A 15,147-nucleotide genomic window follows, 5' to 3' on the forward strand; every position below is an offset into this window, starting at 1 on the left:
GCACAATCACATTCACATATATAAAACCCGCTGCTGGCCGGTTGTGTTTCATGCATAAACCCGCTGTTGCTGGTTATATTTACATATATAAAACCCGTTTTGGCCGGTTATAATTTCATATATAAACCCACTTGACTGGTTATATTTTCGTATACTAATAACCCCGACAGTGTCTGGGTTCATTGGTGTAGTATATTGGGTTATTTCTAACTGATGTATACTATTTTAGACCTGACGGTGTCTGGTCTATTTATACATAATTATGCGGTTATGGCTTGTTCTGTATGCTCAGGGGTCCTGAGTTGCAGTGGCAGCCAGTAACTCAGTGCGGCATTTTGCATGGCGTCCCCACTGCGTATAGCTACGCAATACGAAGTCACCGTTCGAAAGGGAACTACTCGGTTACTCACGTAACCTCAGTTCCCTGAGTTAGGGAACGAGTATTGCGTAGCCAGCCGCACTATGGTAACATGGCAAGTTGTCGCTTCAGTCGTTAAACCTGCTATAATGGCGAATTTCGGGGACTATTATAGACTGAGGTCACGCCCCCTTGGCGGGCTCTGACGTGTATGACGCAGAGCCCGCGCCATTGGATATGCAGTTGCCGCAGCGCAGCCTAGGAGTGAGCCAGACGCTCATGTTCTAGCTGTGCAGCTGCAAATGCGCTTTACATAAAGGCTTCAGTAAATCGAGGAAAAGGAGTTTCCCCACTGCGTATAGCTACGCAATACTCGTTCCCTAACTCAGGGAACTGAGGTTACGCGAGTAACCGAGTAGTTTTGTTCCTGTATCTACATACGAGCTAAATACATAGGAAATCAACCATTGATACGTCATGTATGCGATGTCAGCAACATTTTTTTTTATGGTAGGCTATTAAAATATGTTGATAATTTAACACGTTACGTGTGTTTGTGTTATGTAGCCTACGCATCTACGGTGCGGAAGAAGTATGACATCCAGGTAGGCCTACTATCATGCTCAATGAATAAATGTAAGTCATGTGAAGCACACACATTTGAAGTGTATTTAATAACAGTACCTGACTAAAGAAACTGGGCATTCAGTTTCATCTATAAAAACGTGTTCTGGACCAAAGCAGTTCAAGCGTTGACCCTAAAATTCTATCATATCTGTCATCATTGTTAAAATGATAATGGGGACAGTGAATCATCATCCAAAATTGTGTATACAGCATGTGTGTGGAGAGAGAAGGACACTAAGGAGGGAGTTATGGGGAATAAACAAAGTGGCGTACTACAAATTTGTCCCCTCAACAACATTGAGTAGTGACGGCATGCATGAATGTCCTGTAGCATTGCTGATGGCATGTGATGTTGTTTGGGCAATTTAACTCTCTCTACTTCTATTCTCTTTAATTTGCTTCTCTGTGTTGTGCTGAGATATATTTTTTAACCTTTCTGAATTGCTGTATTTGAGAAATTTTGTTGGTAGCTAGCCTAAAGGCTTAAAATTTAAATTTCAGCATAATATCCATAAGCATTTTGATAGTGAATCCATCACTCATATGCCATTGATTATTAAATATACTATAAAAGTAGATCAGTAAAAGAACAAAACCGTAAGTTTCTGTAAGTTTCTGTAAGTTTCTATTTAATGGAAATGTGCCAGCCATCTGCCACACTTCACACCAAACATATAAAACAAACACAGTTGACTTGACTGATTTCACCATCAGGAGTTATATCAGGATGTGGATGGTCGGTGCTAATTTTTTCGACAGACAAAGGCAACAGAAAAAAAACCCCACGAGAGTGAGAGAGAAATAATGCATCTTTATCCATGTCAAAAGCCATTCTTAAATTTCTGCTTGGTTTCTTTCCCCTTATAATGAACGTTTGACCCCGAACACACCCCATAGTCTATTTACCATGTTTTGCGCTCTTTAAATCATTCAGTAGTTTCAGCTTCTACAGGGGTACAAATTGTGATTGAAATGAAAAAGGGCTCCACCCTACTTGAGGTGTAACACATCATTATACCTGATGAATGAAGGCTCTGCCCACTACTGAAGACAGAACAGCATTATGAGAGTTTGAGGCCTGAACAGCTGGTTCATTGTGATGTCATATCCTGTGGACTTCCTGGGTGGAGAGGGTTGTGAAGAATGGTGTATGTGTGCCTTGTATGGTAGTGGAAACCCAGTGCCAACAACATACTGTGCATGTTTTGTCAGTTGGTGAATAATATGAGGGAGGTGACACACTGACACGCATACTTAACTTTCGGGAGTCATTTCTTTGGAAAGTCATTTGAAATTGAAACAAACCAGAGCCGGCATGTCTTTTAAAAATACCTCATTCTCAGCATTTAAATGTTAATTTTATTTTGTTATAATGACATGGGCATGAAATGTTGATTTGAGCTGAAATTGCTTTACTTGTTGAGAAGAGTGTGATATGAACAACATCGAATCAAAGAATGTAAATGGTGTTTCTTCAGCTTCAGGTTGATTTCTTTTTAGTAAAACTATAACAGATTTAAAATTGTTTTCTTTTTTTACAAACGTCCCAAATGTCTTAATTTATTTTTGCTCCTTTTGAAATGTTCTTATGGATAAAGTTTAGCATTTTAACCTGGTCCCAGATCCATACTTTGAATCTTACAGAAAAGTAAACACTGACAATTTTATAATTTTGCTAAAAACAACGAACACTTAATTTAAACATTTAATCTCCCCATCCAGTCCCATGCAAAGCATTCTGGGAACAAGAAATCCACTGCACAGTTTCTGTTAATGGTAGCGAAAATGAATGATCCATGCAATCCCGACACAAATGGATTGTTAACTTCTATTTTAGATAAAGTACTGTATAAGTACACAGCACAGGGTTCAATGAATTTGAATTAGTTACCAAATGTACAATAATTAAGTTGCATTGGTTTATTTTAATTCACTAACCTAGAAGCAAAAAATTACTTTTGAGTATGTTGACAAAGAAAGAGATATCATGAACAGAACTTCTGAACTTAATCAAGCTGCAATTTGTTTTTTAAGCAAATGCAGCCATAGTTGAAGAAACACCCAAATGTTTCCTAAAAATATTCATTATCAGTCATTTTGTTTACGTAATGTTCTTTTACACACTTTTTAGTTTTCAGGTCATCCTAACAGGGATTTACATAAACAATGGAGACAGTTTTCTCTCAGACCTGTATTTCAGACCTGTATGACCACATTAACAGGGCTTTTGCAAATTTGAAAATGTGAAAATAGTAGCCTGTTTATACAGATTCCTGACCCTCCCATTAGAGCAGCACAGCCCTTGGAAACAGGGTAAACGTTGTCGGCTAATTAGCCACCGCAACTAAACAAAGGTATGGTGTGTTTTGCCTTTGTGTTTTTTTAGAAGGCAAGTTTGAGGTGGTGTGTTTGTTTGCTAGTGGTGTGTGATAGATGACTTTTTGGGGGGCTGTGCACAATTAAGGTCTATGAGTAGTGAAGAGTGTTTGGAATTCTCACTTTTTCCCCAGACCTGTAGTTCAAGAACTGCAACACAACCACCCCATCGACCGCTACCATAGTGACAGCCATGGATACACTTACTGTGGACAGATGTTACAGCAATAAAGAGAAAGGAGCGGTATCTTCAATGATTGTTCGTTTGTTCAGCTTTGCAATTAATCCAATATGGGACAAGGTCAACAGGAAAGAAGCTCTTTCACATTGTATATTTTTCATTAGAGCTATTTTGCTATTGTCAAGTAATCGTTAATATTTACAGTCCTACTCCCAGTGTTTATCTGAGTAAAACTGTATTTGTTCCATATGGCTGTGCCCGTGTTTGTGTGTGTGAGCGTGTGACTGCAGCCTGCAGCTAGTGAGTCCATATGATTTTAGCTTATACAGACCCATATGCTCCTGTATCATTTAGTGTTCAGAAAACAGCCAATAATCAGACATGTTACATCAGACTGAGGGTTTAAAAACACATCCCCATTACTAGATTTGATGCAGCCAAATGTAACATAAATACACCATTCATAGCCTTGTTCCTTTCGGAAGGCAAGAGCTAACTTTTAAATTGATATCAGTTCATGATAATTAGTAATAATTGATGTATGTTTTATTTATTCTGAAGTAATTCACTTATACTAATAATTGTTATCATCATGATTTCTGATGAGTTATCTTATCATGAGTCTTTCCTTCAAAACTTCTGAACATCACTGTTGTACTGTGTTGGTCAGGTCTCAAAAATAGCATCTTTGTGTGAGTTGTGTTAGGTGGCATAGTGGGTGGATCTATGTAAATGAGGTGGTTCAGTGTTTTATGAGGTGGCCAGGACTCTCAGTCCCAGCAGTCTAGGAATCTCAGCATCAACACCACAACTGGAGCACACAGTCTTCTTTTTAGAGACTATTTTATGATTTTTTTGACTATGAACAACATGGATAGATGTGACAAGAGCTAGTGTTAACATTATACACATAGACACATCGTTCTGGCAATAGAGGGATTTCCCTCTGTCATTTCTTCTCTTTTTTTCCAGTATTGATAATATACAAAAATCATGTTACTGGAGATGATCTTGTGCTGTTTTCTTCAACTTTGGAGTTCTTTTTTAACTGTGGCAGCATTTCACCCTGCATCAAGCCGATATAGCCTCTACTCACAACCTCATTCGCAGTACAACTCTGAGAAACCAACGGCCAGGCATAAGTGAGTATCCATGAATGAAAAAAATCATTCTCTTAATCGATGGCACAGATAGCCAAATAGCCATTGCATGTTACTAAATAATTTCAGACACATCTGTGAGGCAATACAGCCTGCACTGCTGCACTTGATCTATTTACTGACATCTGTGTTGGTAAAAATGTTAATGTTCATTCCATTCCATTCCAAGCTTATTAAGATTGTAGTTAAGAAAATATGACCCATGACGACTTAAATGAATCTACTGTAGACACTAAATACCTGTTGAGTTAACATTTTCCAGTTTTGTTATACAGTTAGGCATAATCTGTTTAGTTTATCACTGCGTTGCAGTCATGCATTCACTCAAATTTGGTAAATTCATAATGAATTGAATGTTGCACTTTACAACAAGGTTCTAAACATTAACATTAGTAAATGTATTAGGTATCATCATCAACAATGAATGATAATATTTACAGGTTTTATTCGTTTAGCTTAATGCTATTAAATAAATTGTTCATTGTTAGTGGTAGAAAATTAAACAAATGTTAATGTATATAACTTTTAATATTAAAATGTATATGTAGAATAATAAATTGATAAACAAGATGAATAATTGCTGCATAAGTATTGTTTATTGTTAGTTCATATTAACTATTGCGTTGACTAACTATCTTTTTCTCTCAGGAACCACTGTGCTTATGTTGTGGAGAGAACTGTCTCATTCACTATTCAAGATGGGGCGACTCCCTTCATGAAGGCAGAGTACAACAAGTGTGCTTGGGGTCAGAAATGCCCAACTATAAAGTAAGACAGCCATTAATAATTGTATCACTTTCATACATGCAATTAATGTTTAAAAAATACACTTAGATCATTTTGATACCCTGTCTGTTTTTACAGGTATCGCACATACTACAAGCCTATGTATAAAGTTGCATATAAGACTCTGACAGAGCTGGAGTGGAAGTGCTGTCCTGGTTATGCAGGTGTCGGTTGTACTGCGGCATATGGAATGAAAGCAAGGCCCCTATTCAAAGGACCAATGCCTGCACAGAACAGTCCTATGCCTCATTTTAAAGGGCCCATGCCTATGCAGAAGGGCCCTATGCCTCCTTTTAAGGGGCCCATGCCTATGCAGAAGGGCCCAATGCCTCCTTTTAAAGGGTCCATGCCTTCACAGAAGGGTCCCATGCCTTTTTTTAAAGGTCCTATGCCTGCACAGAAAGGTCCCATGTCTTCTTTTAGAGGGCCTATGCCTGCACAGAAAGGTCCCATGCCTTCGTTTAAAAGGCCCATGCCTATGCAGAAAGGTCCCATGCCTTCTTTTAAAGGTCCCAATCCCTCTCAAAAGGGTCCAGTGCCTTCATTTAAAGGACAATTTCCTCATCCCAACTATAATGGAAACCCCTGGAATCAACCTCAAACACAATATAATGCCATGAATGGATACCCAGGCCCTAATACCTCAGTTGAACCTTATTCAGACCACCAAGAACCTGAAGTAGATTATCCTAAACCCATGCCAGAGCCTCAAGATCTTGGCCATGACTTAATCCTAGAAGAGAATGAGCCAATCACAGACTACCAAGATCCTCAACCAGATCACATTGAGATAGAAACTGCTTCCAATGCACAGACGCCCTCTGGTGGTGGTGAAACAAACCAAGGTAAATAAGATATATGCAGTTACACACTCTATACCGTATACGCAGTTGTTTTAGAATCAGCATTTTTATTGTGTTGAATGCCCAAATAAATAAATAAATATGATTCATTCACAGATCATGTCGACATTATCGAAGATGAGCGGTTAGATAGAATAGAAGAGGATGTGCAGCGACTCTCTCTTGGTCTTGAGACTCTCCGTGGTACAGTGACAGGCCTGGAGGCCAGCTTGCGTGCTTCCCTCCGTGAAGACGCCAACCGGATGTTGACTGCTCTCATTTCTGCTGCACCCAGCCCTATTGCTGCTCCTTCCCTGTCTAGGGACTCTTCTGTGGGTTTCGGAGATTTACCTGGAGGTGCACCGGATATTGAGGGCTCAGATGTGCTGGGGCAGTTCCCAAACTTGGTCGATTTGGCTGAAAAGGTTTCAGAGCTGCGAGCAGAGCTTGTGGCAAAAGCATCTGAGCTGGAAGGGTTGAGAGGAGCCGTTGTTGGTCACAACAACACCCTTCAAAGATTGTCAGAAGGGTCAGTGAACCTTACTCAAACTGAATTCCAAAAGGTCCTGGAGAAAATGGTGGAGTCCAAAATGAGTGAAGCTCGGGTGGCTATCTTAGATGGCTTTGAAAAACGTGTGGAGAGTGCCGAGGAGCGCTGCGTGGGTCGCATGGCAGAGGTGCGGCTACAGTGCAAGGAGGAACTTTTAAATGGACAAGATCAAATTGAGCAAATCCTAGATATCAGGGCCATAGGATTGAGGACAGAACTCCAAAAACTTCAGGCTCAGCTTCAAGACCTAGAGCCTGAAGAGGGTTGTTGCATTGCTGTATCAGGTCTAACTGAAAGGATAATTCATGTGGAGCAGTCAGTGGGTGGCTTGAATGAGTCCCAAATACACCTACGTGCCGAACTTGGTGGACACAAGGACCATATAGAGGGCATGTTGGAGGGCCGACTGGCTTATGTTGAATCCAAGATGAATATTGCATTGAATCAAAAGGAAGCGAGCATTAACAAAAGAGTGCCCACCGACCTGGAGGCACAAATAGAGGGGAAGCTTAAGGCTCTTGAAAGTCGGCTCTTGGCTGCAGTGGACGAGCTAGGTAATGTCACAGCACCAACTTTGCTAGAGGGTCAGGCTGTGCCCACACTGGAGACAGACGTAGAATCACTCAGAAGAAGTGTTGAGGACGATTTGGACCGTTTACAGAAACAGCTTAAATCCATAGAGGTCATGTGCACTTCATCTTGTGTTCCACAGCCAATTCTTACAGGATATGCAGCTCCTTTGGCAACTGAGGAGGAGAAAATTGAGGACAACCACAAGGAACTGAATGGAATACTTGATTTACAGGTACAGAGATTGAACAACCTCAATGCCACGCTATATAATCTTCTTGTCCAGTTGGCAGAGAAACAGGAGGAGGTAGGTCTTCAGGGTGAGATGACCCTGCTGAAAGTTAGTGTGAACTCTGTTAACAGATCTCTCTGTGGCTTGCAAGAGTCTCTTGGCTCTGTGATCAGAGAGGTCGGCCTCACAAACCTCACCTGGCAAGAGAGAGAAGAGAGGCTTGCACAGCAAGTGAAGGGTGTGGTTCAGCTGATGGGACGACAGGCATCTATGTTGGGTACTGGGGAGCGAAAGTTGACCCGTCTGAAAGGGGAACTCCAGGATCTGCGGCGCAGAGTGACCGGAGAGCTAGAGGGTTGCCGCTCGACTGCCCTGGGTGTTCAGAAGGAGGTAGATGAAGTCGGGGGTCGTGTTGCCCGTGTGGAGGGTCAGTGTGGAGGGCTGGCACACCTGGCTGATGACCTAGAAAGAATTCGAGGAGAGCTAGAGAGGCACTCTGATGGGTATCTATCTCATGTTAATAGCACCCTTGTTAACCATTCTCATCAGCTATCCGAGCTCAGAGATAGCATTCAAAACTGCACTGGACCATCTGGGTCTTCTAGGAAAGCCGGGGATAATTTAGCTACAACACAACAAATGGAAGAACAACACACAACAGAACCAACCCATCCAAGAGGAGACCAGTTTGCAGTCCCCACACAGCACAGAGGTTACTAGTAATTCAAGTGCACTTTATAATGTGCAGACAGTCTATACTCAAGACAAATACTATTATATAGTATCTTTCTCAGGAGACTTTTCTCTTACCAACATTGTTGTATGATCAGTGTTGTTGTAATTCCCTTTCTCAGGAGACTTTTCTCTTACCAACATCGTTGTATGATCAGTGTTGTTGTAATTCCCTCTTCCCAGTCTGTGGTGTTGCTGTATTGTATTGTCATTGTCTTTTTTATCAGTTATATATATATATATATATTTAAAAAACTTTTACTTAGGAGTTTAAGGGTTGATAGGTGTATTCATTGTCTTACTGTGTTTTTGTGAATATTTTTATATAAATTGGATGCCTGACTTTGCAAATGTTTTTATTGTAGGACATTTTATATTAAAGAGACTGTTGTGTTCATGTGGTAGATTCAACATTCCTTGAACATGCTCAACAACCTTTGTGAATTTTTTTTACTTTTGTTACCTCTTTTTACTTTTTTGTGCTTGTACGTTTATATGTGGTTTGTGAACGCTGGTTCTTATTAAAATGTTGAAATCTCACTTCATTTTTTAGTTTATGAGGTTGACAAATTACTGTGTATATTATGAATCTCCAACAGAAAACATTCAATAGGCAACAGGCTAATAATTGTAAATTTTAAAGGAGCATTTCACCCGTGGGAACATTAATGTTTATTGAAACTGGGTCATATGTAGTCGAAATGTTACATAAATTTCGAATTTGGCACCTTCTTGACCGAGGAAAGGCAGAAAGTAACTTTAGGGCGAACTTGTATGGATGACAACAACTCCCACAATGCACCACATTGCACAGCTCCGCAAGCCACTCCCACTAATCCAGAACACTATGAGGTATCCGCCTATCAGAGAAATCACTCTTCCGTCTACAAGGCTTGCTACCACTAGAGCTTGAAAATCATTTCACACAAAATTTCTAGTTAGTTGGCGAACTTATTAATGAATTAATCCTCATTTGTATTTCTTTCGAAATGGTGAATTATTGCATGGTACCGGGATGTTTAGTCAGAACAAGGAAAGGACAAAAAGTTTTCATTCCCTACCGAGAGATGTGGAGCGATGCAAACCACCGATATATTTACAACACACAGCCATTGCAGCAGACAGACTCTATCTCTCCGTAGGCGCACAGTAAGAGCACAGGCACCACCAGTCCACCCAAGCTCGAGCCAGTCCGGGCTCCTCGTCCGCGACTGGCAGGTCTTCTGCCTCGGCTGCAGAAGCTGCAGCAGCCGCCTCCTGTTCCTCCTTTAGCCTCAGCAGCTCTTCGCTATATTGCGGCTTGTAAAGGTAGCCATGAACATCTGATTCGAGCATCAGACTTTCGAAATCCTCTTCTTTCATATCATATTGAGTACCTTCCGCCACTGTCGTAACTTCACATCTGGCTCCACAGCGCCTGTTAGCTTAGCTTCCAAACAAGATGGTGGATATTGCTTTTAGTTTCTGCAAGTGAAGTCCCACCCATTGATCTGTAATAGGTCTGTTGCGTGAGTGGGTCCCACCCCCTGGAAAAATGAGGAACAACTGTTTGTAGTCTCAGCCCCTCTACAAAGATATGGGACTTCTTGCTTAGAATGACGCAAAATGACGACTTTTACATCATTATAAGCAGGAACTGCAACACTGAAATCCGTATTTCCCCCGTCTCAGGGGAAAATAAGGGAATAATGCACGACCATTCAAAAATATGACTGGGTTTCTAATGATACAATGCTTAATGCAAATGGTTGAAGTGTCCCTTTAATGCCATAACATGAAGTATATTGAAAGGTAAAAATGTCATCATTCAATTTCACATTTAAACATGACATGACAAAAAGTAACACAATAATCAACCATAAACATATTTGGAAACCTTATGAGTTCCTGTTGTATTCCATTTTTCCAATGTTTAGAAGAAAATTACATCTGGGAAAGAGAAAAAGGACACGTAAAGCAGTTCTTTATCTGGGTTATCATTAAAGTCTGGCTAAAACAGTTGAAAATGTGATGTTTTTGGACCTGTACTTCTGCGATTTTGTGAAATCGACATGCAAAATATGTTTGTTTTTTTCATTTAAATGTAAAAAGTACACTTGAAAACCCTCATATCTAAAGGTGATATGTAGGTTTGTTGGTGCTGATGCATTGTACTTACTAACAGCCCTCCCCTGCTCTTTCAGTTCCTTGATGTATTTGATTATGGAAAAAGCATCATACCCAAGCACGGCTGCTGCCATCAAACCAAAAATCTTAAAAAAAGATCAAACATGAAAAAAGTTTGAGAAACAATTGTAAAAGCACAAGAATAATAAAATGCACAACAGGACATAATCACTACTATTGTTATTACATCTTGTCACTAAACAGAACATTATTATATGATCTCATTTTATAAAATGTGTTAGTGAGTTTGACAGCAACACCATTAGATATCCATTTAGGGGCCCAACAACCTAAAACTTTAATTATTTTGCTTTTTCACATGATCCTTTCAGCCAGAAACATATTCTTTGCTTATTTACTCCCATAACCAGCAGCTTCCCCAGATATGTCCCATGCCCAGCTAATGCAGACAAGAGAAGTAATGAACAAGATGAGTGAGCCTGTGATTGCTCTAAAGAAGTCCTGCAAGACAAATGAGAACATGTAACTTTCTTAGTTAATTTTCAGTACAAAAAAGGAAGGAGGTTGAGAATAAAAACTACTGAGTGAGTTGTACTTATATCATGGTGGTTAGGTAATAAATTTTTTATTTTTTTTAAATCGAATCCAGATAATCCAATATCCAGTACATGGATATTTTACCGTCCATGGGAATAACTGTATCTCCAGATCCATGCCATAAACAATGAAGATGATAATGGCCCAGACCAGCTCTATAATGGGGCTCCACAAATAGCATCCAAGAGAGACTGCTTTACAAATAATCACAATGAGACAGAGCCTAATTTAAAACAAAAAAGACGTATACATCAAGATTAATAACATACATATTGCATGTTATACATGTACCATCCAATGAAAGTCTATTTTTAAACCATTTCGATTTTTGAAATTATTTATTTTAAAGCCATATGAATCTTGGTTAGCTACATTTTAACTCTTGACATACTTACAATTTCAAGAGCTAAAATCATCCCCTTTGGTGACCAGATGAATTTTGTCTTATGCTCAACGGCTGAAACTGGCTGGGTATCTTCTTTTGTGTCTTCCATTTTGATCTACGTGACCTGATCAAAAATAATAAAAAAAGAAGTACCAGACAATAATACAGATAAATTATATATAGGGTGCACTGTATTTTACTTTAACTGAACAACAGTAAAAATCAGCCTTTAGTGTTATTCCACCAGTGTTATTACAGCAAACTTTTAAAAGTGAAATTTAGAGAAACCAATTACCAATATACTATTTAGTGGTCTATAATCATTTAAAAACTTAAAAACATGTGGTATGTTTGATGCATTAAATACCTGAAAAGAAACAGTTGAATAAATCTCTTCGATGCGATGCTTTCACAATGGGACATAATACAATAAAAGCGCAGCCCACCTCTCAAGTGAGTAAAGGTGCAGTAAGAAAACTAACCACTTAGGCTACATCTATTGCACAACAACACTTTATGTACACACCCCTTTGAGTACAAGTGAATGACGCATATAAGATTTCCAAATATCTCTGGTACCGTTTCTTACTGCCAAATACAGGATATGTTCCTTCCTGCCAACGGATGCTCTACCGCTATTGGTGGGTCTGTGTAACTTGCCAAAAATATTGAATATGACAAAAGAGAAATCAATGCTGGTAAAAATGCAATTATTAAGGGGAAAGCATTTGTATCGACATTAATTATACATCTGACATTTGAATTTATGACATGGTTTTTATATCATAACAGTATTATAAATAGTTTAGGGTTTTTTTATTTTGTGTTAAATTGTTTATTGTTACCTTGACAATAACCCACATACAGTAGTGTGCATAACTCACAAGTGGCTCTAAATGTGGTTTGTGAAGGGAGAATGTAATTTTGTGTGTTTCAGGAGAGAATTTCAGTTTGTGGGTATTTAGTTGATGCCAATGCTTTTTTCATACTCAAGTGATCTCACAAACAGCACATGAGCAGACGGATTAAACTTTTCACTCTTCCAAACTGTTACTTATTACAAATTATATTACGGAAATTATAGCAAGTAATTACTAAATATTCTGATATATATTGTTTCATCAGTAATTACTCCAGTATTAAGTATCACATGATCCTTCAGAAATCATTCTAATATTTTGATTAATTATCAATGTTGGAAACAGTTGTGCTGCTTAATATTTTTTTAACATATACTTTTTTCTCTGGATTTTGATGAATAAAAAGTTATAAAAAAAGAACAGCATTTATTTAAAATATCCTTTTGTAACAATATACACTACTTTGCAAAAGCTTTGTTGGAATGATCAATTTAATGTATAAGATTTATATAGTCAGAAAAGTTCTCCATTTTTAATAAATGCTGCTATTTTAACTTAATGAATCCGGAAAAATGTACCACAGCTTCCAAAAAAATAAAAAAAATCTCAAGCAATATATATAACGGTGGGTTGCGGGAAGGCAGACGGAGATGAGGATATATTTCCAAAACAAAGGTTCATTTACAATTAAACAGGACGGCAGAACATGTAGCAACACACCAAATAAGACGGAGATCGGACAAACACTGACTGAACAGACGGAACTTAAATACAAACACAGATGACACCGATTAATAGAACACAGGTGATACAGACGACGATGACTAAACAGGTGATGTAGCAAACCCCCAGCCAGACAATGGTGAAGCGTACTGATGTTTCCAAAAGCCTTTATTTATGTTCAGCCGTCACGTCAGCCTTGGTTAAACACAAATCTACTTTCCTTTCATTTCAAACTTTCTTCTTGAAACAACGTAAGAGCTACGGGACAGATAAATAACATAAAATTAGCTCTTACAAACATAAACATTACCCGAAGGCCGAATTAACCGTACAAACAGTCATTTATAAAGACCCTTTAGTGACGTTACCCGTGTAGTATTAACAATGCTAAAAAACTTACTTTAGCTTGACTTCACATAACACGAGAGCTAATAATACATTCAAATACTTCTTCACAGTTGAATGAATTAACCTAAATATTACTGCACATAAACATTAAACAAGTTAAACACACAAAACCTTGTTCCCGTTCCAGCTAGGTGCTTAAATTATCCTTAAAGAACTTTATACAATTTCAGCCCCAAATGTGATCTTTTCTGCCCGAAATGTGATCTTTTTTCTTTACTTCCGTGGGTGCCTCTCACTAACTAGTCTCACCCTTTTATATGCGAAAATCAACGTTCCACTAGGATGTGCAAAAATAAAAGACTCTTTAACAGTTAACAAATATTAACAGAGAAAATTTATAAAATAAATGAACAGATTTCATTGTCAGAAGATGATTAGGAGTGAGTGGTTCAAGGCTATGAGGGTCGCTGAGGTTGTCAACAGTCAGAGGACGACTGTTGACTATAGCCATGGCTTCATAGAAAAAGGCCCGTAGCGAAGCATCATTTAGTCTACCAGAGGAAAGGGCAAGAGTGGATCTTAGAACGCTTCTCACGGTCCTTATTTGTCTTTCCCAAACCCCTCCTGCATGACTGGAATGGGGTGCGTTCATGCTGAAATCGCATTGCTTCTCTGCAAGAAATATAGCCAGACGGTCTGCATCGACTTCCTTTAAAGCTTCTCTGAGCTCATTTTTGGCACCGACGAAGTTGCTTCCTTGATCAGACCTGATCTGACGAACAGCACCACGTATGGCGATGAAACATCGGAGGCCATTTATGAAGTCATATGTTGACATGTCTTCAAGAATCTCAATCTGAACAGCACGGGAGCTAAGGCAAGTGAAAAGAAGGCCGTACATTTTGTTCTCCTTTCTTCCTTGTTTTGTAAGGAATGGCCCGAAGCAGTCCATGCCACAGAAGGTGAAGGGGGGTGATGGTTCCAACCGTTCAGGGGGTAGATCGGCCTTCTTTTGCTCTTCCATAGGTTTGCGTTGTCGTCTACAGGTGACACATTGACGAATGTAGGAAGCGACTGCCCGGTTGATTCCTTTAATCCAGTAGCCGCTGTGCCTTATTTCATTAATGGTAAGACCTTTACCTTGATGTTTCATCCTTTCGTGGTGATAGGTAATAATCATCCTTGTGATTTGATGATCTTTGGGAATGATTGCAGGGTGTTTGATGAAGTAGGAAGAGAGGAGTTGCACAGTCTCCCTCCCACCCTGAGAACACCGTCGTCGTGGAGAAAAGCGTCAAGAGCATGTAACGGATTATGAGATGGCAGAGGGATCCCTTTACTCAGCAGTTTCAACTCTTCTTGATACACATTTTTCTGCAGATCTTTGATTATGCAATGTTCTGCCTCTGCTCATTCTGTTACAGTGGTGAGACTGTTTGATCTGTTATTGCTTATGCGCCTGAGGATGAGTCCAACCGCCCGCGTAGCTAGCGACCAAGATGAGAACTTGGACAAGCGATCAATGAGGCTCACACGTTCACTGGTTTTTGTACTGAGCGCTAGAGCACTCCTGACCCCTGGATCTCCGACTGTTAACTCTGGTACCTCATCTGTAGCCAGCTTTATTTCCTTGTTCCATTAGAAATCGGGCCCAGTGAGCCAGGTAGATGACAAAAGCTCACTGGCAGTTAAG

General features: G+C 39.4%; 2 protein-coding genes and 1 long non-coding RNA gene across 3 annotated transcripts; 1 reads left to right on the plus strand and 2 right to left on the minus strand.

Annotated features, from left to right (window-relative positions):
• Window positions 1–4,340: 4,340 nt before the first annotated feature.
• emilin3a (elastin microfibril interfacer 3a) lies at window positions 4,341–8,511 on the plus strand. The gene is made up of 4 exons (XM_077224287.1): window positions 4,341–4,684; window positions 5,351–5,470; window positions 5,567–6,333; window positions 6,448–8,511. The coding sequence occupies exons 1-4, from the start codon at window positions 4,536–4,538 to the stop codon at window positions 8,400–8,402; spliced, it is 2,991 nt and encodes a 996-aa protein (XP_077080402.1). The 5' UTR covers window positions 4,341–4,535; the 3' UTR covers window positions 8,403–8,511.
• A 1,826-nt stretch (window positions 8,512–10,337) lies between these two features.
• plp2a (proteolipid protein 2a) lies at window positions 10,338–11,366 on the minus strand (the record flags this gene model as incomplete). The annotated part of the gene is made up of 4 exons (XM_077222729.1): window positions 10,338–10,343; window positions 10,577–10,666; window positions 10,953–11,042; window positions 11,223–11,366. Coding segments are annotated over 4 exons (330 nt in total), but the record flags the coding sequence as incomplete, so codon positions are not given.
• Window positions 11,367–13,256: 1,890 nt separating this feature from the next.
• LOC143732866 (uncharacterized) lies at window positions 13,257–13,704 on the minus strand. The gene is made up of 2 exons (XR_013201190.1): window positions 13,626–13,704; window positions 13,257–13,364 (listed from the first exon to the last, which is right to left on the minus strand). It is a non-coding gene; the product is annotated as an uncharacterized LOC143732866 (long non-coding RNA).
• Between the last annotated feature and the right edge of the window lie 1,443 nt (window positions 13,705–15,147).

Source organism: Siphateles boraxobius, unplaced genomic scaffold (assembly GCF_051911475.1).
Source record: "Siphateles boraxobius isolate OS27281-9 unplaced genomic scaffold, OSU_SipBor_1 9, whole genome shotgun sequence".
NCBI lineage: Eukaryota > Metazoa > Chordata > Actinopteri > Cypriniformes > Leuciscidae > Siphateles > Siphateles boraxobius.